Source organism: Pleurodeles waltl, chromosome 6 (genome assembly GCF_031143425.1).
Source record: "Pleurodeles waltl isolate 20211129_DDA chromosome 6, aPleWal1.hap1.20221129, whole genome shotgun sequence".
Lineage (NCBI taxonomy): Eukaryota > Metazoa > Chordata > Amphibia > Caudata > Salamandridae > Pleurodeles > Pleurodeles waltl.
The window spans coordinates 604,004,275-604,032,259 of record NC_090445.1 but is presented as its reverse complement, the minus strand read 5'-3'; the positions used below and the strand labels follow the sequence as shown (position 1 = coordinate 604,032,259).

General features: G+C 40.9%; 1 protein-coding gene across 1 annotated transcript; it reads right to left on the bottom strand.

Moving 5' to 3' along the window:
• TMEM167B (transmembrane protein 167B) lies at positions 1-27,827 on the bottom strand. The gene is made up of 3 exons (XM_069238872.1): positions 27,690-27,827; positions 24,614-24,745; positions 1-2,279 (listed from the first exon to the last, which is right to left on the bottom strand). The coding sequence occupies exons 1-3, from the start codon at positions 27,697-27,699 to the stop codon at positions 2,197-2,199; spliced, it is 225 nt and encodes a 74-aa protein (XP_069094973.1). The 5' UTR covers positions 27,700-27,827; the 3' UTR covers positions 1-2,196.
• Between the last annotated feature and the right edge of the window lie 158 nt (positions 27,828-27,985).

Sequence of the window (27,985 nt, the reverse complement as noted above, 5' to 3'; positions counted from 1 at the left end):
TAAATTCTTCAAATAGTTTTATTTTTTTTAATTAAAGATCCCAAAAGTTTTTTTTACATCTGTAAACAAATAAACCAGCTGGCCATTCTAAGTATTTCATTTCAGGTGTGCTGGTAGTGGGGTCTTGGGCAAAATTGCAGTTGGAGATGCCACCGAACGAATGACAGAAAATCAGACTGATGATGAATTCTGTGTATGGTGGAATTACCCTGTTAAAGGGGCAGAGTCACACCACATAGCACACAAAGAAACCAAGCGTTTTGTGAAGGACTTCTAGAGGCCAGACAGCAGATCAAGAATTACTGATGGGTATTTTCAAGCAGTTCGAGTGCCCAAACTGCAGCCCATACCGATTTGTACTAGGACAGCTAATTATACTGCTTGAAACATTTTGTAGTTTCAGGAACTGCACTAGAACCAATTAGAATTAGCCACAAGGTTGAAGCCAATCAGATTTTCAGTGGCCACATCTGCATCCTACGCAGGAGGGAAAGTGGCCGTGTGTGGCACTACAAATATCAAATGCAGCATCACTTGGTTTCCATTGTGTCCGTCAAAAAAATGTAACAGGCATATTTCACGTCTTTTGCAGATCAGTGAGTCTTCAACCAACCCTACTTGGTAAGGCATCTAGTTAAATACCCCATATTGCAGTGTTCCATACTAACAGGTCTTTAAATATTAGACCACCAATAAATCATTCCATCCCACTTTTGGAAGCCAACAGCCCACAGAATATCATTGCAAACTAAGGTTCACATGAACCAGACCAGAATAGGGAAAGTGGGAGAAACCTTCAGCAGCATGGAAAACAGAATTGCTGCTTGCACCTTGAGGACTACACAAGACAAATAAGTGTTTAGCTCGAAAATCGCCCACTAGCTATAATTGGGAAGGAGTTCACTGTTACATTTGGAGATAGTAACCCCCAGTCTCTACACCAGTGTTTTAAATGAGCAGGTACTATCCGCTACTGAGTACATGCAATTCTTTAATTTGGAAGGCAGAATACCTGCACTTCTGCAATACATTTAATGGTGGACTACCAGTACTTCTCAGGAGCAAACAGGTAGTCGAAGGAGTACCTGCACTTCTATATTTCCATTTAAAGCACTGCTTTACACTATAGGGAAATGTCTGGTTTCAGTCCAGTGAAAGAACCTGGATGACTAGGACAATGTATAATGTCATCAATAACTTACGTTGGCAAGAGGTTTGTGTGTTTGAGGTGGGTACAGAACAGAATATTATGTTTAATAAACGTGCATTGTTGATTGAGAAATGTTTAAGTTAAATAGGTTTATGACTTACCCGTGGGTTGACATACTACACAAAACAAACTTGTGATTTCTGCACCACTTCCAAGGGATTCTGCTGTTTGACATAAGAGTATCTTTCAGAACATTCATTGGAGCAATACTGCTAGTCAAAATGATTGAGGCACCCCATTCTACCACGGGCTCGCTACAAAACCTCAATGTCAAAGAAATCGTAAATGTTTATATATGTTGAGGAGAGTGAAGCTGTCAACACGTACATGAAAGGATGAATCATACACACAGTTTTTATGGTAATTTATAGAACAGAACTGCCAAGTGATCACAGATTCCAGTTTATATCGTCAACTGTGCAATTTTCCACGAACGTATTACAACAATGGATGCTAAACTTGCACTGTAGATAGACCACACTTTTACTTATTTGTAACAAGTCATATTTATCTTTAGCTATTATATGTAGTGTTCATTTTGGGTCTTGTCGTCAACCTATACAGTCTGGTTAATAGGAAAGACTTAGTTATCACGGTGCATAACCGGCAAAAAGGAAAGAAGTCTCTATGTCTCGATGAAGAACTGGGGAAATGAAATAAGGCGGTGGACTGGTGCCAGAAACCCCAAGCTCATCCAGGTTCCAAAGACCTCATCAACAGACCCAGCATGGAAGACATTCAGAAATATCCAAATATCGAGGACAGGAGATGCTGCTGCTGAAGTGACAAAACCGGTCTTCGGACAATGGCAACGGAATCTTAGCAAGGAAGCGAGGAGAAGGAAAGCTACTGCTTAGGGCCTCATAGACGGCAGGTTGTCACTGTCTGACTCGAAGCAAGAATAATGCAGTTCCTTTGGCAGAATCCAACAGTTTTTCCTTTGTCCCATCCTTGGTCTTGCCATCATGCATTTTAAGTTTTTGGTTTTATTTTATAAACAAGACATAAAATGCCATCACAATGCATGAAACTGCCACAGCCAGGTGGAGCCTAGAACCGATGACTGCAGCTGGAAGGTAAAAAGACAGAAGCAAGTTAGATATCACATACAGGGAGTGCAGAATTATTAGGCAAATGAGTATTTTGACCACATCATCCTCTTTATGCATGTTGTCTTACTCCAAGCTGTATAGGCTCGAAAGCCTACTACCAATTAAGCATATTAGGTGATGTGCATCTCTGTAATGAGAAGGGGTGTGGTCTAATGACATCAACACCCTATATCAGGTGTGCATAATTATTAGGCAACTTCCTTTCCTTTGGCAAAATGGGTCAAAAGAAGGACTTGACAGGCTCAGAAAAGTCAAAAATAGTGAGATATCTTGCAGAGGGATGCAGCACTCTTAAAATTGCAAAGCTTCTGAAGCGTGATCATCGAACAATCAAGCGTTTCATTCAAAATAGTCAACAGGGTCGCAAAAAGCGTGTGGAAAAACCAACGCGCAAAATAACTGCCCATGAACTGAGAAAAGTCAAGCGTGCAGCTGCCACGATGCCACTTGCCACCAGTTTGGCCATATTTCAGAGCTGCAACATCACTGGAGTGCCCAAAAGCACAAGGTGTGCAATACTCAGAGACATGGCCAAGGTAAGAAAGGCTGAAAGATGACCACCACTGAACAAGACACACAAGCTGAAACGTCAAGACTGGGCCAAGAAATATCTCAAGACTGATTTTTCTAAGGTTTATGGACTGATGAAATGAGAGTGAGTCTTGATGGGCCAGATGGATGGGCCCGTGGCTGGATTGGTAAAGGGCAGAGAGCTCCAGTCCGACTCAGACGCCAGCAAGGTGGAGGTGGAGTACTGGTTTGGGCTGGTATCATCAAAGATGAGCTTGTGGGGCCTTTTCGGGTTGAGGATGGAGTCAAGCTCAACTCCCAGTCCTACTGCCAGTTCCTGGAAGACACCTTCTTCAAGCAGTGGTACAGGAAGAAGTCTGCATCCTTCAAGAAAAACATGATTTTCATGCAGGACAATGCTCCATCACACGCGTCCAAGTACTCCACAGCGTGGCTGGCAAGAAAGGGTATAAAAGAAGGAAATCTAATGACATGGCCTCCTTGTTCACCTGATCTGAACCCCATTGAGAACCTGTGGTCCATCATCAAATGTGAGATTTACAAGGAAGGAAAACAGTACACCTCTCTGAACAGTGTCTGGGAGGCTGTGGTTGCTGCTGCACGCAATGTTGATGGTGAACAGATCAAAACACTGACAGAATCCATGGATGGCAGGCTTTTGAGTGTCCTTGCAAAGAAAGGTGGCTATATTGGTCACTGATTTGTTTTTGTTTTGTTTTTGAATGTCAGAAATGTATATTTGTGAATGTTGAGATGTTATATTGGTTTCACTGGTAATAATAAGTAATTGAAATGGGTATATATTTTTTTTTGTTAAGTTGCCTAATAATTATGCACAGTGATAGTCACCTGCACACACAGATATCCCCCTAACATAGCTAAAACTAAAAACAAACTAAAAACTACTTCCAAAAATATTCAGCTTTGATATTAATGAGTTTTTTGGGTTCATTGAGAACATGGTTGTTGTTCAATAATAAAATTAATCCTCAAAAATACAACTTGCCTAATAATTCTGCACTCCCTGTATAGCGAGCAAAGTTGTATACAGTGAGTGATGCTACTAACTTAACCACGTTGTTTAGGCCCTTTTTACAAGTGGCCTCGTAATTCAGCTGGGGCTTGGTAACACAGTTTCCAGCCCCAAAAGAAGTATGAGATTTTTATTTTTTATTTCACCTGGTGTTGTATACTAGTGAAAGTCTTGTCCAAAATGAAGAGTTACCCGGGTGAATCCTCATTTCTCAGTAGCCTGCCGGGGTCTTAAAGGGCTGGATTTCCTCCAAATCCAGAATTACTAGTACTTAAACTATAGGTGACTCCAGGGGTGGGGAAAATCCAGAACATTACACGGGCCACTTTCAAGTAAGGCCTCTGTCTCAAGATCAGAGTTCATGAAAAGGAACGGATGCAGAACACGTTAAGAAGTGTTCAAATTACCAATTAGCACAGCCACTGGAATTAAGCTATTTTGTGGATGCAGTGCTTTCCCCGGAATTATGGATTTGCCGCATTTGGTACATAGTTCATCAACAGATGCATAATCTACAGATTTCCACAAAAATGTTTCTAGCTCACATGGATCAAGTGTCTACTAAAAGCGTGAGGACAGGTGTTGCTGCAAACTGGAAGGACTACACAAAGGGTTCCCTTTCTCATTCTTATTTCTGGATTTGGGCGTTAAAGTGTAGCTAATGAGGTGAGACCTTTGTCCAGATAGTGTTAACATATGTAAAAAATCCAAAATAATGATTTGATACTGAACACTAAATGTACCTTTTCTTGCCAATGTAGTAAGCGCTATATAAATACGATTACAATACAATACATAGCCCACCACATAATTTGGCCCTTCCGTGTTGCATAGTTCCAGTGCCCCTGCCAATAAGTGAAACATAGCACAGGCAGCATAAAATGTGCAGTGATCAACTCAAACCATATGCTATTCACATTCTGGCCTGAATTAATGTATTAAGAGAGCACTGATTATTTATCCCAAATGTCCCATTAATGCCGAAGCAGGCAACCGCCCATTTTGATCACAAGCCCCAATTATTTTCCCTTCATGAGTGTTGACTGGGGCCTCCATTTTCCTGCTTCTATTCATACTGCTCCCTATTCTAGTTTGTTTATTCGTCCAACCACCTCATATTATTTTTTTCTTTTTGGGATAGCTTGTCCCAGTGCAAACCACCGTTTCAGTGGCAATGCTCCAGTTCAAGTTGCAAGATCATTCTTTATGCAGCAGTGCTGTGCCAGGTCTTGTTTTACCCACCATGAGATGCAGGTTCTAGAAACGTTTCTGGTACAGATTAATGGGCTAGTTTCGACGTATCTCAAATATACGGGGGCGTTTCTAGCCTCGGCGTTTGTTCGATCACTACATCTGTTTATTTTAGGACTTCAAACCAATGTACATTAGTCTAGGGCAGAAGCAAAGCATGTGTGTATAAATGTCCCGCTCAATGAGCTGCCACATACCCATATCAAAGACGTACTCTGTATGTACGGTCTACGGGGCATTTCTAACTGGACCAGACTAAAACCTGACCTTGAAGATACATCTCTATTGTGTCAGGGCCTCTTACCAGTTCGCCTCTACGATTTACCCAACATCTGCCTATAATTGGGATTTCAAGCTTACACGTTCTCTTTCATGTCAACCTAGAAGCAAACAGTATATATCCCACGGCTGTTTTCAGTGATGTTCATCCCTTTTGCACTCCATGACCTTGGTGAATGGCGAAGCTCTATGCCTTTGAATGTGAGGAGCTGGCACCTCTTGACAGATGAAGATGCATCACGAAAGGGGCACCTCACACAGCCAATCACACGATCCTTTCACAAATATACATCACACAAAAGAGCATAGGCAGATCTCAACATGTGCACATGAGAACGTTTGGAGAAGTATCGGACCTTTGTCCGTCTCAATATACTCAATGTGCCTCGCAAGTCAAACAATCAGCATCAATAATCCATTCCAACAGAGCCGTGGATACACGTGAGGCATGTTACTGTGAATATAAAGGTGTCAAACTGACAGTTTTTTCTTCGGAGGCCCATCTCAGTTCCGAACACTTTCACATGCCCCTCGCCCATGCCAGGAAATGTCCGCAGTGCTATCGCAACACGATTAGTGCTCTCCGAGTGGGGTTTGAAGGTGATTGCCAATTCGTTGAAATCACAAAACGAATCCACTTCTAACTCACCTCACTGAGGTACACCACCACGCTCGTCACAAGTAAAACATGTACTGGCCAAGTCAGTCCTATTCGCTTTGCCAATATTTTTTAGCCATGTTGTACAGCACTGTGGCAGCTTTGAGCGAAGCTTTAAAAATAAAAATAAATTAAAAAGCACAATGACAAGCCATTGTCATTTGTAGGCGCTCATTTTATTTGTTTCTTTCTACTGATCTCAGATCGAGCAGTAAATAACAAAAACAGCCATGCGAATGCATTTCTTTTTTTGTTGGTTTTAAACAGTGAGAAACTGTGTAAAACAAATTAAGTATGAATGGTTTGCAGGAGTGGGTGGCGGGGTGCAAGGTGGGTGAGGGGAAAAGAAAAACACAGGGTGGAGAACACTGGGCACATGGAGGAACAAATGGGCGAAAGGGAGCAGCGAGGAGCACAGGAGGACAGAGCATACAGGTGAGAGAGCAACACAAGTGCAGACAGTGGTGATAGAAGCAGATGGGCGAGAGAAAGCAACACGGAGGGAGGAGCACTCACGGAGTGACAAAACAAACAGAAAAAAATATAGTTCCCCAAAAGAGAGCAGCGGAAACAAGCCAATCAGCGATGGTAAAGAGGCTCCTGGGATGGACAAACACAAGACTGTTAAGATGGGACACGAAAAGCCATCAAATAAGAATCAGAAAAAGCATTTGCAATGCAAATGGTCTCGCTTTTATATGAGTTAGAGCTATTGGCTGAGATTACTAGTGATCACACTTTTTTATAGCAATGTGAAACTGAAACTCGGTTATAACAAGCGCCATATATAAAAGCAAGCTATGGCAATTATTGTTACTTACACCTCCATTTCAAAAGCTCCAACTGCATTCCAGTGCCAAGACGCTGCCTATCAGAGCACAGCATTTCATTTACCACATTGCACTTTTGATGTAGTTTATCAGAGGCTTTGGAATCCACGTCTAATAATAGCTGGGCACCAAAGGGTTAACGAATATCAATCAATCAGCAACCGCGCAGTTTGCATCTTTGACACAAGGTCAACAGATAAACAGGAATTAATTGCAGGCGCTGACATCACTAAAGTTGTCGCCTCCTGCCGAGTTTAAGAATGCTGGAGTGCCTAGAAGGAGGGGTAGCGTACACGGGGTGACTAATTCTCAAATATATTGACAGAAAGCCCTAACTTGGGCAGGTGTGTGGATTAAAATGTTTCGTTGATTAAAAACCTTTGCATTGGCACGTAATAGGTGCATGTGTAATTTATAGATTGAGTAAACACCCAAGGACATTTTCCATTCACAGTAAAAGGAAAATATAGAGTTTTCATAAGACAAAAATATTTTCACTGGCACGTGATCTTTGCATGCAGTTAGTAAGGAAAATGTGGTTATGCAGAAAAAGTTAATGTACGCTTTTCTTTTTAAGCATATCAATTTATAGAGTGCAGCAGTTCACCCGAGGGTCTCCAGGTAGTGGCACACAAAAACAAGCATTTGTGATGTAATAGGTCTCACATTTTCTTGAGTTAGAGCTATTGGCATTGTAAATTCATAACTGAGCTGGATCTAAAAAGTATGTCTCCATCAAGTACAGACATTTGTAGAGAAACAGAAAAAGTGAATTTTAACACACAGACAGACAAGTGCCTCGATGCTAGTGAGCAGCACTACAACATTCTGTGTGCATCTGAAAAGTAATATCAAGTATCATATTAAAAAATCATGTACCTTCCCTCTTCTGCATCACTTTGGGTTGTTCCAGCAACAGAAAGGCAGTAAAAGTGCTGCTCAAGCTGCAACACAATGCCCACAGAAGAGTTACTAACTATATTGTCAGCTTATCATGAACCAAGACGCAGTTTCATGGCATCTGCCGTCTATGGTTAAATTGGTAACACAAACAAAATCCAGCCTTAAAGATGGGACTTTGTGTTTGACACAAGAATTGCAACCATGCGTGTAACATGCAGTATGGTGAATTAAGCTAAAAATAATGCTTCCCTTTGACTAACATGTACATACAATGTAACTAAAGTAGGCAGAAGGAAAAATGAATTTAAAAAGCAGTAAATATTTACCCCCCCACCCAAAGGAAAAAGGGAAAACAAAACAAAGTTTTACTGTTTTGCAAAGCCACAGTTGCACAGCAGCAGCCGAGCGTAGAAAAAAATTGTAACAAATCAGCCAGCTGTAAAAACGTTGCGGAATGTATTGAGCATTTTAAGAGGCGATCAATAATGTGCGTGAAATTATGTTAGGTGAACACATTTATTTATACAAAAAACGATGCAGTCCTAAAGAAATTGTGCATGTACTGGAAGGAAGCAGAGGTTCAAATTAATCTGATAAACCTCATCTGCAGCTCGTTTTATTGCTTGTTCTTGGCAGGTAGGGAATGGGGAAATGCGGCCACCCGTAATGAAAACGACCTCACAGACCAATGTAACTCATTTATAATGACAAACCGTCTTTTAAAACCATCCCAGTCTTCCTGAAAATGTGCAAAAACGTTTTTACAGCTAAGCATTTACGTGGCTGGACGTTTGTAAAAAAGTAAAGACTGTACATGGTTTACAAATGTGAAAGCAAATGTCATCAAACGCATATATTTTGAAATGCACCCAAACACAGCATTCATAAGTAAAACATGCCACATAACATTGTCGACCGGAGACCTGGATACAAGTTCTATTTATAGTAGAGGTGTGGGGAAGCTTAAAAAAAAAAAAGTTTCAGCGTGCTCTCCCCCTAAGAACCAAAACAAAATATAAACCAGAGACATACGCGGACTAAAACATTCCGTTTTCCAAATAAAAAGCGTCATACTCGGTTTACAAATAATAAAGTAAACACAGTCAGGCATATTTATTTGTAAAGGCACACAAACACAACATTCAGAAAACACGAGGAGACACCAGAACTAGCCCGGAATAAAAGTTACTGTGTGCCCTCCCAGTAAAAACAAAACAGTAGTGAAAACACAGAGACTTGACATGCCTAAAACACGCAGCAAATACTGCATGTGCTTTAGCTACAAGTCTGGTTCAGCCGCTTGCTGCTCCACGAGGCCCAGTGTCAAAAGAAAAAAATAGTGCACAAACGTAAGACAAATAGGCAGAAGTGAAAGGCAACAAGTAACAGGGCCAGTCCTCATGGGCATGAGCAACACACCAAAAGGAGGGACAAATGTAAGGAATTGCCCACAAGGCTTTTAAAAGGGCACACAAAGGAATAAATTACAAGACATGAGCGTGCTCTGAGCCCAGAGTTAAGCTACACCATGCCTCGAAGAGGCAGCGCACACGCTTCCTAGGCGAAACCTAAAAATGGAGGTGGGCGAGCCGAGCTGTGCAGAACGGAAGAAAGATGGGGCCGCCGTACATAAAAAAAAAAAAAAAAAAAAAAATAATAGTTTGACCCAACAACAGATGAAAAATGCAGGCGGAAGGAAACTGTAGTTGGGCTGTGCTCCTCTTCAAAAACGGAAGTGACGTATAGCTGCATTAACTACTTAGGAGGCAGCAAAGAAGAGCAACACTGGACTAAATCCATGGTAAGCAGCAGGCGGGACCAAAGTCCTTTATTCAATAAAACGGGTCTTTCAAACATTGCATGCGCGCTGCCTAGGCTCAACCTAAAAAGGAGTGTGACAGTAAAGCCAAACAATTTTAAGCAATGGGCAGGCTGCAGCCCATGTATATTCTTGGTAGACCCACAATATGTCTTTCTCAACCTGCCTGGACCTAAAGAACGACCTTAATACTGTTTAATAAAGATTACAATAATAGTGGTGCACCAAGAGTAATCAAACACAAAGTCCAATAGTATTCAGAATTCCTATATCTTCTTTAGTTCATTCCAAAACTTTTTTTCATTTACAACCAATTACAGCCACAGCCAATGCGTTTTGTTAAAAAATTAACTTCTTCAGGGCTTATCAGTTCAAATTAAATATGTATCCTCTGTGTATCCAAATAGAGGGACAATTTATGTCTAGCACAGTAACATCCTTCTTTTCATATCTCAATTTCTTAATCATAAGCCACTGGTCTACTTTTCAAAGCAGCCCGTGCCCCTTATCCTGGTAGGCACTCAGCGGCTTACCGCAATACACCTGCCAGGATAAGCGACATGGATTCTGGTGTCAACATGTGATATGTCAAATCCTGATTGTGATGAGTGAGGTGGGGAACACTATTTGCCCTATATGATACTGTTCCATATGAAGCTGCTTTGAAAAATATACACTGGGCAAACAAATAAGAAACTGATACGAAAATAAGGATGTGTTACAGGCTAAAGAAGTATTAGGCCTTACCAAAGGTAGCACCCATGTCTGTCACTCAAAATCTGGGCGCAGCAGAGAGCAGGCACCTCAGATCTAAGGCAGAGTCCAGACAAATAAAGCAACAGTCAGCCCCTCAAATATCTAGGTCCAATCTGATGCATTGTTTGATAAGTCAAAGCTGAGCCCATAAACTTGAATTGTGCTGCAATGGCAAACAATGTCAACAGACCCTGTTGACATTGTTTGCCCATTGCAGCACAAGAATGATGCACAGGAATGATGTAATCTCACGCATAGTCTGAAGATCGCCCCGAGTTCTGATTTTGCAGGCAGAAAGGCAATTTAAAGTGAGCTAAAATAATCCAATTTGAGCAGCTAAACAGCCATGCGAGAACCTCACAAGCTTGCGTGCCTATATCTGTGTAAAGGTTAAAAAAACAAAAAAAAACAATAGAGAATCAAATATGAACGAACGTTTCAGCACATTTGCCTTTGCACTGTACAATACAAACATAATTAAAAATGGTGGAAGCAAATATCCTAAAATATTTCATACATTAGTGTTTTGAACTAATAGTAATGTTGGTAGACATGGTCAATAAGTAGTAAATCATGGAATATAGAAGGTTGTATTGGTCACTTGGGAAGATGTGGATGAGAGGAGTAGGGATCAAGCAAGCTGTTTAGAAGCAGAACAAGACTTCAGAGTGTTGTGTAAGTAGATGACCATTATCAGTGCTTGAAAAGTAAACAACTACCATTAATCCTATAGGTTTAGTAACAACTTACTAGATCTATCAGGTCTCACTTGACCTTATTTTCTTAAGGTAGGCATAACATGCATATTCTAGGTAGGAGTTTTCGAATTTGTAAAAAATAAATAAAAAAAAACACCTTCATTAATCTGGGAGTGAATCCGCTGTAATGATCTGTGTTTGATCCCATGGGCACAGGTTTACATATCTCAGTGGGTCCACTCTGTGTTTCTTCCTTCAAAGGTTGATTAAAACGGATGCCGCTGATTTGGATAACAATGAGTTATTGGTCAATAGCACTAAGTACCCTTGTGGTGAAAGGGCACTCTAAAAGTACGGATTTTCATCATGGGATGGAACAGAGATGGGGCAGACATATGAAGGAGCTTTGGATGTGACTGACTCTGCTCAAACTACATTGATATTTGAGCCTCAAGGCAGATGTAGGAATGATGCTTGCCCAGCCAGAATTTCCCATACGGATCCTAACATGCAACTCATTGCGCCCAGCACTACAAATCATTGAATGACATGTGACTGAATTTAAATGAGCCTAATCAGGCTTTCAGAAGCAAAAAGGTCATGTACCAGACCTTTACTAGCCTCTTGGTATTTTACAGGTGCTCTTGGCATCTGGCCAAATGTTCCTCGGTCCTGTCAGTCTACCAATGAAAAGTAGACACGAAAGCAGTACTGTCAATTTGCTTTATGTAAGGTGCGAGAGTCTTAACTAGTGTAGGCCTTTGATGTATGGGATGCACAAGAGCAATCTAATACGCTCAATTGGAACCAAAGTGCATAAAATTACCAAACATCATTGGTTCATTCATTTGCATGGCGTAACAATTTTGTGCCAGCAATCTGAAGTCATAAATAACGCACTAAGTCTTCAGAATGTATCAACAATAGTCTTTAATCCTTTAAAACAATTATCGTCAAAACATATGCTACTGCCATGTATGTATTTACTCATATACAGTAGGAAATATGTGTTCAGTGTCCCCTGTGATCACACAAAGCATATAACAATGGTTGGTGTACAGACATGAAAACAATCGACCAAGATGAACACAATATTTACAAGCTAGGTGAAATATTCATGCTATTCACAGAGCATCTATTTCATTTAGCGCAAAGGAGCTGATTTTTTACGGTGTCTGACATTTCAAACCCGTTTCTAAATTCTAAGATCATCATCAGGACTGATTAAGAACAAGCACACACGTTTTTAAGGATGAAATCCCCCACAAAAAAAAAAACATACCCCAGTCTAAAGTAGAGATAAGGTGTCGCAAGCTATCCATTACTAAGGATCAAAATTATTACTTGCAGGTTGAGCATGCATAGTCACTGGGGTAAGCATAACTCTTATTGCCTGGAGGACTCATTATGATGTCACTTTTTTATTTGAACCGAGCTCTCATTGGCATGCCAGGCAGCGTTAGAAATTATACATTACTTGTGAAGTTCTATACCTCAAACATAAAATCAGTTACTCACTGGAGAGCAAACAAGGCACCATAAGCGTCCAGAGGGGGAATTAATAATGAGAAGCTTGAGTAACACTGCTCTGAGGGATTTGTGAATAGTTAATGCAAAGTTTTTCCACAAAGGAACCTAATACGTTATCCTTTGCTTGCGTTCCCAGGTGACCACTCCGAGCTTCGTGGATGCTGAAAGTTGCCAACTGCCACACAGGGATCAAATTCTTCATATCTAAAGGGTCTTTTTCTGGCCAGCATTTTCTAGACTGAAATCAGAGAAAACAAAAGAAGTTGTTTTCCCAGAACACTGCTTTCCCCTCACATTCGCAAACCTCAAACCCATCACAGAACCACCTTTGGTTGCTAACGCTCAGCATCCCAGCAGTAATCCTGTAGGCCAGCCAGAAGGGTGCCAGTTGCAACATGGTTGTCACACTTGGGATGTACAACTTTATTTATGTTAGCTATCAGTCTGTCTGCACATTCCTTGGGAGGAATTCTGAAAACCCTAATTTCTGTCCTTTTATGCAAACGGTCCAAAACCTTCATCATGGTGCCCAAATTGAATGGCTTCACTTGTGTAGGCTTTCCATTCCTTTCAGGTCAGCAAAGAGAAGTTAAACCTCACCTGACAGCATTTCAAAGCTCGCCGCCACTTCTTTCTAGGACTCATTGTTTCTTCTATAACAGCCAACTGCTCAGAATTTTTCGAGCTATGCCAAAAGTGTCTTCACGCCTATAGCAATTTCTCCCATTTTTTTTTTTAATGAAGGTCACCACATATGACAATGGATTGGAGTATGGCTTTCTCACTGCATGTTAATTCCACCTCCTTCAAGGTTCCTTCAGATGCTCTACATCAGTGATCTTGCGAGTCAGAGACCTGTAGGCACAGATGAACTGCTCCTGTACATATATGTGTGGTATTGGTATAGTATGATTATAGCCAAAGGCAGTGAACCACTGTACAAGGTCAAAAGCAGCAATGATAAAGTCAACAAGTGATTTGACAGGTAGCTGGTTTGCAAGCAGTCACTGAATCTGAATGTAGCGTTTGATAAAAAAGGTGTGACTTTCCTGATTTGGATAAAGGCTGGGCACTACTCGTGGATATGAGGATGTTGTTTCAGATCCTGGACGTGTGGACAGAAAAGGCCTGTTGCTTTGCTCCACCCCACCACCCCAGCCCCCCCCCCCTTTTTCTTTCTTAAACAGTTCTTGGTCTCCAGTCTGATGGCACTCTTGTTGCTTGGAGGGACGGGTGGGGGAAAAAATAAAAAATAAAAAAATAAATCACCACAGATGGCGAGTTTCTCATTCAGATAGGGGGATATTAGTCATGACTGGTTTTGTAAATGATGCAGCTGCCTCTAAAGACGGTGCGAACCAGCAAGAGGGTGATGTGGTTATAGCCACTATCCTACCCTCTCTCAGCAGGCCGACCGCTATGCAATAGCTAAATCCTCAGCTCCTCCCTGCAAGAAATGAAGGCTTTGGGTCATGTCCCCTTAAGTCTGGGAGACTGGCTTTCAGGCAGACATCAGCCCTGATAACACAGCAGGCCTACGAGTACTCTGTGGAGCCCTTCCTATCTTGGTCATGAAGAACCTGAAACTGAGAAAAACTGGGGCTGTTTGGACTGCACTTTAATATACGCTTTTACAAACAAGGAATGTGGAACCACTGCCTAATGTTTCAAAACCGTACATCTTTCAAATGTAATATTCAGCCTGCTCTCCAGACTCTGTGAAAAGTGGTGAAGTACAATGGGGCTGGCTCAAAGCAAAATGTACCCAAAACATAGGCACATCGCTGCCATCACCTTACTGAAGTAGTAATCAGTGACAAAAGGGCAGGACCTACCTAGAAAGTTCCTCACCATGAACAGCAGAAACTACTGCCCCACTATTCACCCTCAACATTTACCAAATAGTGGTATGCTTCAAGAACTAATTAGCAGTCCCCTAGCTATGCTCATCACATTTTTTGGATTTACAGTAATCTCGTATACCGATGACACCCAAATTGTGCTCTAAATATCCAGCAATCCGGATGAGACAGCTACCAGATTCAATAGCTGTATGAGGCATATTGACAACTGGATGAAAAGTAAAACTCAGGGAAAACTGAGGTATTTCTTGGCAACAACATTTCCTTCTGGACTCCCAGCTGGTGGGCACAAGAACTGGGTACGTTGCCAACTCCAGTGAGGAAAGTTATGAATCTGGAGACTCTATCTGATACCAAGCAGCCCTTTGAAAAGCAGGTTAATGCAGCTTTTTTTACTGTGAAGATTGTTAGGAATATATGTCCCTTTATTCCTTATGGACATTCAAAAATCTATAGTGACCTCATTTCTTATCCAAATTGGATTACTGCAATACTCAGTTTTTGAACATGCAGCAAAAACTCTTCCATAAACTGCAGATTCTGCGGAACACAGCAGCATGTCTGCTACTGGGGATCCCCAGACATCAATCAGCCTCTCAGGCTTTAGTCAAGCTCAATTGGCTGGCTATTAAAAAGCGCATTGAATTCCAGGCCTTTAAAGCCTTGCATAACTCGGGCCCTGAATACCTTAAATGAAAGTTTACCTGGTATACCCCTCCCAGAGCGAGCCAAGTACAGGGATGTGGAATTCCTATCGCCCAATGCCCCGGACATAATGCTTGGAGTCAAGGGCAACAAGGTTTAATGTTTCCTTTGTCCGTGGGACAAGTAGGCCCAACCTCCTGCAGCACAAACCCTTTGGGTGCCAGTTTACAGAGAAGCCAACTGTCTGCAGTTGAGATAAAGTGTGTCCATAATTTAATGCTGTTCAACTTGTATTTAAGGTTCATTAAGGAAAAGCCTTCATTACTAGTGTGAGCGCTGTGAATAAACCTTTTAAGGTCACATTACACGACAGAGTAGTTCCAGTTAAAAAAAAAAGTGTACATACATGTTTGAAAAGTTAAACAATATGAAGTATAATCAGGGCTGAGTTAGAGCTATTTTTAGGTTTCACTGGACCCTTCTGGAAGTGGACAAAAAGAGGTGTTCTGGTCAGTCAGAAACTGAATTAGCAATTAAGATGCCTCTAAATCTTATTCTTGTCACATTTGCTCTGTGTTCAGAGACAGAGGTCAAAAGTTAATTTGTCTTCTAGCAGTGCAAATACTTTTCCTTGTGACTGCAGAGTTCCAGGAATTTGTCAGGTGAGCTGTCTGACCTATGTGAAATGAAAGACTTTTGGTATCAGGTTTTTCCTAACACACAATGTTTATATAACTAAGTCAACTTCACAAACATTTCCAAATATATTTCAGTAGCTGTGAAAGACCATTTTTTGTACTTCTATGTGATGAAAAAATATTTTAATAGGGTGGAAAAAAAAAACAAAAAAACACTGGAACACTTTACTTGGTGATGTGCAAATGTTAAATGTTTTCGGAAACCCAATTTTCACAGATTATTGTTCATACACTATATAGTTTTATCAGTAAAACTGCACGTTAGGGGAAGGTTTTGGGACATTTCTTGGAAATTTACTGTCTGTAAATGACAGTGCGCTACCACATTAGGCTTTAGTATATATTTATTGAAAGTGAGGGTTTAAACATAAACTGACAAACACTCCTGCCCTGATGGCAAAGCTATTAGTAAACTAAGAGGCAAGTCATGCATGGATCACGTGTACCCTACATGTGGGCTAGATTTATTATACATTGAGCAAACGTTTAGTGTATTTAATCAAAACAAAAGAGGATTTTTTTTTTTTTTTTTTTTTAACACAGCAGAAATGCTGAACTCACATATTTGAAGGTGCACTCATGTGAGAATGAAGAAAGATGACTAAAATTCTGTATTTGCCTAGGATCACACAACTTGAGACCCGTTTCAGGGTCAAAAACATTATAGTTAGGTTGAGTAGATTATTCAAGCTACTCGACCTGTAGGTCTAGTAACATTTTTATGATTTCCGAGGCCTTATAATGCCCCCAGAATGCTCTCTGATTTGATGCAAATGTTTGCAGAAGCTTGTAAGCAAGAATGATGATTCTTTGCTCTCAAAATAAAATGTTCAGAAAAAAAATGTAGGAAACAAAACGTTTTGCTACTATGAACTTTTAGGTGCTATTACTTTGAAGCATCATTTAGTAAAATGCGTTGATGCATGCTAGTATTTCCAAAAAATATTCCTAATGGAAAATCAGTGTAACCATTTTCAACACGCTTATGAGAACCATGAAAATAAGCAAGCACTGGCAAAGCCAACCAATCCGAGATTTTTTGTGAGTCTTTTGGTTTTGTCAATGCACGTCTTCATTTGACATGTCTTTTGTAACACTTTATTGTTGTGGGAGCTGCCAGGTCCTCACCATTGTAACAAACACTGGCGAAAAGGAAAAAAATTAAGTTTTTGGTCTAAAAAAAAAAAAAAAAGCACACATTGCCACCAGTGGCGTAACAGAGGTCCTGCAGCCCCTCTCCAGGGTGGGTTTCCTCACACAACACCTGCCTTGAGAGAGTCTGGAGGGGGGGGGGTGGGTTCAGCCACTGATTGCCACAGTAGTTCCTGGCACTGAACAAAACTACTTTGTGTGCCAATATGTTGCCTGTAGAAGAGCAGAATGAGATCACTCACAGTAAAGCCAGCCGATCGATAGAGAAATGGAAGTTTAATAAAAACAAAATGTCTTTGTTAATGCCAGACCTAATTAGGGACCCAATTCTTTAAAAAAGTCAAAAAAGTGCACCTATGGTATATGTCTTTGGGTTAGTGTCTTTAATGAATTCACAAGAACTTACAGAATTAGACCAGGAAATCGTACTCCTAGAAAACATTTGTGAACTGTATTATAGCACAAGCAAATATGAATGTGTAGATTTGCTCATGTGAAAATCTATTGACCGTTTACAAGTTCACTTTCCCTTCAACCACTTTTTTTCCCAACGCTGGAAGAACTTCTACTTCTGCCATTGTCAGGAGTAAATTTCCAACCTTTCTCATTATGGGAAAAGATTAGAGGAGAGCTGGTGAAAATCCTTAAAACATGCAAGTTAGTAGGTTTGCAGACTCAAAGGCATTCCGGCCCTGCAACTATTGCTTACTGCTTCCGCCAGCCCCAGTATGTAGATCTGCTGAAGGGTGGCAAAATAAGGAAATTGCTATAGTAGGGATTGAAATTGCAAGTATTTAAGCCCTACTATAGTAGTAGCCCTGGCATAAACAGAGAGGCTATTATCAGAGTTCCTACATAATGAGATTGCTGCAATAATTTGTCACCGCACTACGTGGCACCAAAGAGATGAGTTTTTTTTTTTTTTTTTCCTTACAGGACAAGTAGATTTAAGAAGAAACCTGTCCCATGGACAAGCAGATATTTGATTAAATTCTGCACCCCTGCAAGTACATTGTCGTTCCCAAGTTTAGACGAGCTTCTTGGGGTGGCAGGAGGTTCATAATTGGTACAGCCAAATTAAGGAACTCATTTCACCTTGATTTAAAAGAAAGCTCAAATCTCCTCTCATTCAGAAAATTGTTAGAAACATGGCTCTTGTTAAGTAGCCCGATTTTCCAGCATGTCTTCATGCAGAAGAAGTGCCAAAACGCCTTCGTATAATTGAGCATGTTATAAATATACATTTCTTTTCGCTAACAGGGTCCAAACTGAATTTCTAAAGGTATCGCCGACACCATTCCCCTCCCTTCACCCACAGAATTCAGGCAATAAACTTGGCGGAACCTGTCCTGATCCTCCATCTTGTGCCATGCTACACCAGGGACATACAAAATGGATACCATTGGACCCGATACTCAGACACACCAGCTCCTATTACCTTACATGGCCTACATAGACACACGTACTAAGTTTCACATATCAGTTGAACTTTACATGACAGTAGACCGAGCTCACATTGACAGACAAAAAGGTTTAGTCACACTCCAAATTAACAAAAAACACTACACTGCCATGGCTGCTTTATGTGCTTCACCTAAGGCCTATACAAGTGTTCACTGTCTGTGAGGGCATGTTTGGTGCACTTTCCCAGCCAGAGGACAGGTTCTGGCCCTCATACTGAAAAGGCGCAGCCTGGGCCTCTGCACATACACTGTGGTGTTGAGGTGAACACATACCACCTTGGTTATTTCTTGTAGGATTTTTGGGGGGGCAAGGGTCTGAGGGAGCCCTGGATTTGATTTGAGCAATAAGCTTTGATCACTCCCTTCTTTAGTAAGAAAGGGGAAACTCACTGAACGCCTCTTTGCTAGACCCTATTAATTCATCTCCTATCGCTTAAGTTATTATTGCGACTCATGTCAAAATCTCCATACACTGGCTCAACTTTATCTTTAAAAAAAAACACGGCTGAATTGTCGCACAGCAACTCACCAGGAGACGCTGTGCTAGTTGCATTGTGGCTGGAAACCAGATTGATTGTTTTAAAAAGTTCTCGTCAAATGTTTTGCTAGGTTAATTTTATCATTAAAATACTGAGTTTTCTCTGACATAATTACATTTTTATAATCCTGAATAAATTGGTTGTATTTGCTTCTTTCAACTGGATTATAATTTCTTCTCCAAATCCTCTCTTGCCTACAACTTTTGTTTGTGTGCCATAAGATTCAGGGAAACCCAGGAAGCCATTGGCTTGGATTTATTACTTTTTGTGAGTTTGAGAAGGGCCAGCTTTGATACTGCTGCATTGATTCAATCAGCATACTTATCTGTATCAACATTTGTATCATTCGCCACAATGGGTTGGGTAACTGTCAAGATATCTGTAAGTTCAATTATACTGATTTTGTTCCATGGCTGTGTTTTTATGGCCTGCGCTGTTCTGCCAGGTAGGGAGTTCGGGGTAGGGATCTTTCATCTGAAGCACACAGCTTTATGGTTCGACCATGTTATTGTTAGTATGGCTTCAAGCCTGGATGACTTGTAAGAACTAAACCACCACAGAGAGAGAGAGAGCTATATCGGGGGAGACTATTATTGGAGAAACGTACCTGCCTCAGTCTATCACTTACACTGAAGAGGTGCGATCCCCAATATGTATGGTGTTTGAAACATTATTTCAAGTCACATGAGAGGAGAGGAAATCACTCAGTCTCATCTTATCCACCTCTTAATCCCTAGTCATGGATTTATGCCTTGAGGCACATAAGGGCCACTGAACCCAACGTTGTCCTCCATTTCTTAGTTTGATGTTTTTAATCATACCGAGGATACCACTTAATAAAGAGATATCTTGTGGTTTACCCTCAGATATTTTTAGTAATAGCTATCTGCAACCCAGGTAATTGTCCAGAAGATCTAATATTTAAGGAATCCCTCAAGTAAGACCAACCTGGGGTCGGGTCGGGTCCGCTCTGGTATTACTATCTTGCCAGGGTGGGATGAGTTTGGCTATGATGAAGCATGCCACAATACGTAAGCGAGCCTTCCTCATCCAATTTTTGGAACGGTCTAAATCAGTGGTTCCCAACCTGGGGGACCGCGACTGCTTAGAAAATTAAATGATATTAACAGATTAGGCCCACAGCTTTCAGTAATGACTCAGTGGGGGGTCCCTGGATTACAATAATGGTACAGTGGGGGTCCCTGGGTTCCAGTAATGATAAAGTGGGGGTCCACAGAAGTGAAAAAGGTTGGGAACCACTGGTCTAAATCCATGACTAGGGATTAGGAGGCCGATAAGATGAGATACCATGACTGATTTGATCTCCTTTCATGTAACTTGAAAAAAAATGCCATCTAAGACATGGCTAGCCTTATGTGTAGCAACATTCACCAGTTGTCTAAGATTGAAACAGCTCAGATTATCAATGAGTTGTTTTAATTCTTTGTTGGTGGGATCGTCCAAATGGAAGTTAAAGTCGCCTAAAATGGTATAATTTGAATATTGCAAGCTGAATTCAGTAAATTCACCTAAGGACATTAAAAAGTTAGCTTTAGGGTGCGGGCCTATAGATCAAAAGACTCTTAAGGGTTAAGATATTTGTCAATTTGCAACTTAAGGTGAGTGCCTCTCTGTCTATAATGCTTGTTGGTTTGCATAAAATCTCTAGATGATCTCAGTAGACGACCGCTAAGCTGCCTCTGCGTATGGAGACGCGGTCTACTCTAGCAATGGCATAGTCCACTGGGATGACAGCGGTTAAATCAGGATCTGAGGTCTCATCCGCCCAAGTATCAGTTAAAAAAAAGCTAGGTGTAGGGCGCAGATGGCTAAATGGTAAAAAAAAAAAAAAAAAAAAGAAGTCATATTTAAGTTTGATGACTGATCGTGTAATAATCAATACACAATTCATTGTCAGTGTGTCAGCAGCTGGAAGAGAAACTGGGTAATTTTCTATATTTCCAACTAAAATGACTAAATGCAGATTTTGCATTTATTATCGAAACTTGGTTCAAATCCCATTCAAAGTTTGGCATTGAAACAGACATGCCCATGCATCATTGCAGTGTCTCAGTGGTCCCCAGACTGATCATCAAAGTAATTACTCTCCCCAGGGCTCCCCTTTACCCTGACCCTCAGCCCCTAATGGTAGAAGTATAGGCAGACATTGGGTCAAGCTTTCCTTAATCAGCAACTTCTACATCACTTCAAAAATTATCTCCAAACTCGGATATGGTCACTCTTTCACAATTAGCACGGGCGGCTCCTCCGCTAAGGTTTGTTGGGCCGGCCAAACGGACATGCTCACTTTGCATTACTCCACCAGCTGTATTTCACACCTGGTAGGAGAAAGTGCACAGGGTGTCACCCCCTCTGTGAGCACCAAAGCAGGGGGTTCACACCAATCACGACACTGCTGTCGTACTAGTGACAGCAGCGCCGTGATTGGCTGAGGGGAGTCTGGAAGCCTGTGCACTTCTGGACGATAAGGAAGACTGAGAAGACAAGCGCGTCTCCGACCTCAACAGGTAAGTGGCTTTTAAAAAAAAAATTCTTGTTTTTTTTCCTCATTCCCACCCTGCCACCCCAGTTTAGTGGCAGCTGCCAATGAATTGGCATATCCAAGCCTATGATGAACCCCTACCCAAAAAGAAACTATCAAATTTAAACATACCCACCAATCATTACCTAGTTTTCTGCTGAACTTAAGGAAAGTAAACTAACATGTAATGACTCAAACATACCTGGAGAACATCCTACCATCCTTTAGTCAAAATCAACTATCGGCAGGCTCTGGTAAACACAGGAGTGTTTGCTCTGCCAAATCTAACCTTGGTGGTCTCATTATTACTCAGGCCCCCAGGTAACAGTATGGCACTTTTTATGTATTTAGGTCTCTCTCTAAAAATGCAATTGTTGTTGCTTTATCTGCTCTCCATCTCAAACTCTCTGCGACAATATATCAATTTTTTCAAAAATATTTTTACATTTTTTAAGGTTAACTCCTTACAGGTACCGCTATCGGAAACTTTGTCAACAGACTTGCTTCAACGTGACAATTTTGTTCGTAGTGAGGACTCTTCTGTTCACAGCAAAGTGTCCTCACCTAAATCAGGCTGCCCTTTGGAGCCTTATTCCACCAAACTCCTTCAACTATGGTCACCACACAATGTTCCTGTGTTCACCTCTCTTTAAACTCTGTTTTCTGGAACAGTTCGGGAAATTTGGAAGCAGGCATTAGTTGTCCCTCTCATGAAAAAACCCTCTACCATGAACTTCACCTATTTCTCATATGCTGCGGAAACCAAATTGATCATCAGACTTGGGGGTGATTTTTTCACCCTCAAATATGGGGGTCAAACACTGTATGGTGGAAAACACTCACTGTATAAAAGACAATTCCATGGTGCGGAATTCCTCCAAAACCTAGGTGATGGTTTTTGGTAATTCGCTCATCTGGGACTCTGAATGGTGGTCATATTCACTGGGGACCTTCATCTACACCTTGTCTTCCTATAATCTTGGCATTCTTTTTGACAACTCACTTTCAACAACAAATCATCAAACTCATCTCTACAATGTTGAAAATCCAACAATTTAAAAAAAAGTTTTCCTTTTGATCAATGATTTTTAATTCAATCTACCATCCTATCCAGACTAGAATATTATAATTCTTTATACCCTGGTCTTCTTCAAAAACAGCTCTATAGACTCCAATATATCAAGAATGCAGCCACTCGTCTCTTACTCAGCATATAGAAATATAGACCTACGCTGATCCATCTTTGCACATTACATTGGCTTCCTTTAGAAAAAAAAGTTGCATGTCTGAAGTTTTTTTTATTTTTTTTATAAAGGCAATAGAGTGAACGGGCCAACATACATCAATAAACTTTTTCTGCTTTAGGCACCCTCTTGCTCGACTAGATCTTAATCTGCCAATTTTATTCAAGTCCCCTGCATCAAGAAATCCAGAAAAGCCAGAACCTCCTTTCGGTTCCTTACAGCCTCTATGGAATAAGCTTCCTTTGTCTCGACCATGTGCTTGTCCCATCTAAAATGCAGGAAACATCTGAAATCATCCCTCTTCTAGGTCCCACTCTGCTCCACTTTCTCAGCATTTTCAATTACAGTGACTAGATACCACTTGTTGGTAGCAGCGCGCTCTATAAAACACCCACTGATTTATTCAACTCAGGAAAGCTACCCTACTGTTTGCAAGGGAGTTTTGCTTCAACTTAACGTCTGCTCTGCCACGAAAATATCCGGTTGGGCCACATTACTGGCCTGTTCTATTGATTCTAAGCAGATGTAGGAAGGCAGATGAGACACCTTCAAAGAACCACCAAGCCTGTTTGGCTACATCTCTGATATACTAGGAAAGGGCAGCAGGGCAAAATCAAAAATGTGTTAAACCAGATGTGTTTTTAAGCTTTTTTTCTGTAACTTATTTGTGTTCTACAAGATGTCTGCAAAGGAATGGAGTTATTTATTCATGTATAACCCACATATTCATATAGATATACTTCCACCTATACTTACAGAATAGCGTATAGTAAACTGCTGTAAAACAACTTAAAAAAATTACGGAATGAAAAGAAAGGTTTAAAAAGGCATACCTTTTCATGTTATTATCCATATTTTATATTGAACAAACTGATGTTGGAGATGCATTAACATTACCATATATATATAACATTGTATATCAGTTTTGTAATAATTTGCTTTATTAGTGCTCTGGAGGAAGTGCCTAAACTCTATATTAAGTATAACAACACATGGAAATGCAAAAAAAAATATTTGATCTCATTTTCAGCCGCTGTAAAAAACACCTGCATCTTTAAAATTCAGAGGCAGTGATTTGCTTAGAAATTAAAGTGTACGCATTTTAAAACAATCTGGAAGTTCCTTTCACAGGCACTAACTTAATAAATGTGATGCTTGAATGTCTTAGAAAGATAAGTGCAGATAACATTTAGGTAAGAGTAAGTGATGCTTATGGATCACAGTCATATGTGCCTTGATCGCCCCATTTAAAAACTTAATATCAGAATAGTGCAATTCGGGTGTTTTAAAGGGTTTTCAGTGATTAAGGGTGTTCACACCTTAGTTTCTGCTGCCTCTTGTTAATGTGAATTTCCTGCCTAATACAACACAACTTCTGATGGAATTGTGCAGATCACAAATACACATTAACCCCTTAAACCTTTAAGAAGAGAGATAACCGCCTATAGCATTTATAGTTAGGTTATCTATGATGCAGCAATCTATCGAGTAGAATAATTGGCGACTATTTCCTAACAGAACACATGAATGTAACTGCAATCAAGGCCTTGAAAGTGTACAAAACAACTCGAATTAATTTTTTTTACAACAATTAAATATTTAAGGTTAAACAAGTTAACAAAACTCGTTATGGTCAGTATCACTAGGGATTATTTTTCAGGTATATGCTCAATTGTATAAGGCAGACTATGATTTCAAAGTCACTTCTAAGTTAAAGGCATATACTGTAAAATATCTGAGCAAGTGTGATCGGACTACAGAATCTATAAGAAAAGAAAAAAAATCACATTTTATATTACATGAACATATTATCCGTTTTTCAATAGAAGCATAATTTATTTTGTAGTTTACATCTTACCTTTGTAAAACACGCCCCATACACCCTTTTTCTCAGAAAGCAGCCAACTTTTCAGACGAGGCACCTTCTTGAAGTAGGCACATGTGCATACGAAGAGCAGACCAAAAACTAGTATTCCATCTAAGGAGTATACTAATGGGGAAAAGGGAAAAAAAAAATATCAGCAAAGCCCTCCGTGGGGCAGCACCGAACAACAATTCAGACCTGCAACGGCATGTTCCATTAAATCCATAACCAACCCATAACTACGTAAAAGCAGAAATAAACTCTTCCCACTACACTGCCTCTACTGACTGGGAGGGCAGAACAAATAACGGATCCAAATCCTACCAGGGCATGGACCATCTGCACAAATGCCACAACAAGGACTAGCACATTGTCATGATAAAAGACAAAGACCCTCATTGAAGGCCTCACTACTGTACTGCACAACTAGATCACATGCTAACAAACCAACATACCTTTCATTGTCAAAAGATACGACAAAGACTCCTACCAACAAATCTCATCTCCAGCAATCACAATGGGGACTCCACCAAGGCCCGGCTGCTAATGGTTTCAAAAGAAGCCTGCACTCCAACACCCCCCTTCCTGATCTGAATCCAAACAAAGGCCAGATCATCATGCTAATAATGTATTTATTAATAGTGGCATTTGAGAATTGTTCACTATCACAGGACACAACAGTGTGTGTGCTCCCAGTTTCACAGACCATAAGAAACCTCTTGTACAAACTTCTTACCAACAGGGGTCACAAGAATGTACCCCAACCTCTGTTGTGACAACAGCCCCTACTCTACCACTTAACATAAACTTGTTCTCCATGACCATCTACAAAACAACAATATCTAGTAAATTACAAACTGTGTGACTACACATAAAATGGGAGGATCCTCATGAAAGGCAATGAAAATAATAATAACCTCCTACAAACGTGCTGCTGCTGGAGAGCATAAGAAACTCCACTGATCAATAAACATGAAATGGTAACCCACTATGAACGGAGCATGGCCAGGGATGCTATGAAGGAACATGAAAATTACACCCACATCACAGCCAGGGAACGTACCACAAATTCCCAACTAAAAGAGAACACAGTTGGAATATTCACTGTGACATCCTTAGAACAGAGTTGCCACCGAACATGACAAGTGCATTCCACGGCGATTAAAAGTGACAGGGAAGCTCCTCTAAGAGGGAACGCAACAGGGCAATGCCACCTACCTCAAAGACAGATAACCTGGTACTCTTACAAATTCCATATCCGCCCCTAACACACATTGTGGAATTTACCATTTTGTCTGTTCAACATTTACCTTATTCTCTTACTGGACCAGATAAGATCATTCATCCTACTTGAACAACTATACAGATGATACCTTCATATTTAAAAAAAAATGAGTGGCCCAGGAGAACTCTACAGGTCAAGGCTTGACCGCTGTATCCCTGCCATACATGATGACGCCATACACAGAATAGACAGTAACCCCAATTCCAATCTAGCACGGGGAGAAGATTGCCTGAGACTAAATAACTTCTTTACCCAGTTACATACAATAATGCTTAGTCTCTTTAAATAATGCTTAGTCTCTTTAAAGAAGCAGAATTCAAACAAAATCATCTGCACAGGCCAAAAACGGTATACTACAATGGCCCGTTTCGGACTGTACTTCTCCTTGTTATTTAAAGTTCAAAATAAAGTAGCAAAGTATAATGAAAATAACAACAGAGACGCCACAGTCTCGAGGGTCGTTGTGCAGCAAGCTAATATGAAGCCCAATTTTGATAAAACATGGTAGAAGTGCTAGATACCTAGTGGTAGGTGACTGGGTTATGATTGAAAATCTTGTCAGGAATAAGAAAGGTAAATCGAAGTTTGGTACACCTGTACAAGTAGAAAGAGTAATTAAATGTGCTGCACTGGTGTTTGGAAAAGGGTGGCGGAAAACAGACATTTAGTGAAAATTATTCCAGAACAAGTGAGTGTCATGCGTAAAAGAAAAGGTTATGTTCAAGATACTGACTGGGCACAGTGGTTAAAACCTACAAATGCACGTGTTGAAACAGGTAACTATGCAGATGGGAATTCGGTGCGTGCAGGCGTGACTTCACAGGAAGATGTTAATTCTACCCTAAACACGTCAGCAATGAGTTCAGTGGGTACTCCTATTAGAAGAATGCCCAAAAGGTTTAATGATTTTGTACTCTCATAAGTTTTTGATGATACTGTTGTTGGTTCATGTAATTATTTAATTGCAACGCATTAGTATACATTTTTATTTTATAAGGGGGAAGGTGATGTAATGGTGTACTGATCAAATGTGTTTATATTTGAAGTGTTCTCTGCATGCATCACTGTTGTGATTGTACTGTTCCAAGTGCCGCACGGCTGGACAGTGATGACAGGTAGTTAGTTGCTCGGATATAAACTGACCGGACGTATCGCGTCATGGGTGTGGACACTAGATAAACTCAAATTCCCATTCATCTATAACCTTTGTCGGATAGTTTGCATTGACGCTTACTACAAACCCTCAGCAGATAAATATGAAAAAAGCCATACCATGAAGTTATATTATTGTGACCGTGTGCAAGGGACCACAACAAAAATCCAAAATCATAGAACACACTGCGCAGACCCCACTGCCCATAATCATGAAATGACCTTAGCTACCAGAAAAATGGGAACAAGTCTTCAATGTGAGTGAACGTTATAGGAAGCCCTGCTAGAAATAAAATGGCATAAACCGCACTGGGAGGACTATGTAAGTAGCCATATCAACATACGAAAACGTGTATGCTCCCCATCGCCAATAGTCACCTACATGGCACCAGTGGAACAATGCAAAACGCTCAGAAGGACACGACAGAAATCCCTCTCTCTCGCCAACACTAGGCGCATACCACATCCAATACTAATCTGCTCCAGTCCCAGCTGGCAATGAATACGACAAGGTCCAACCCTCTGTCCAAATTCTTGATAGTTAACAGTAGAGACTGAGCACAAAAGTGCTCTCGATTTTACAGCAAGGACCACACTGAAACCCAACCAAGGAGCCCTCGCACTGCCCCTTACCGTTGGTCATGGCGGCTCCGTCCCGTGAGCAGCGCCCACCGGACTACAGAGCCGGAATTTTAGGCCTGTCGCGCACCTCTCGGTACCAAACTCTCCCTCACTTCCGGGTCCAGTTGGCAGGAGGCGGAGTCACGCAGGCACGGACGCCACTAGACGCACGATCGAGGTTTTTGCCTCGATTTAGACCCCAGAGCAACGCGTGCTCGGATTGGGCGCGAGTCTGCCTTCACCCATTGGATACTGCACACAGTATGAAGACGCCACCGGCGCACCGCTTTTCTGATTTCGGAAGTTCA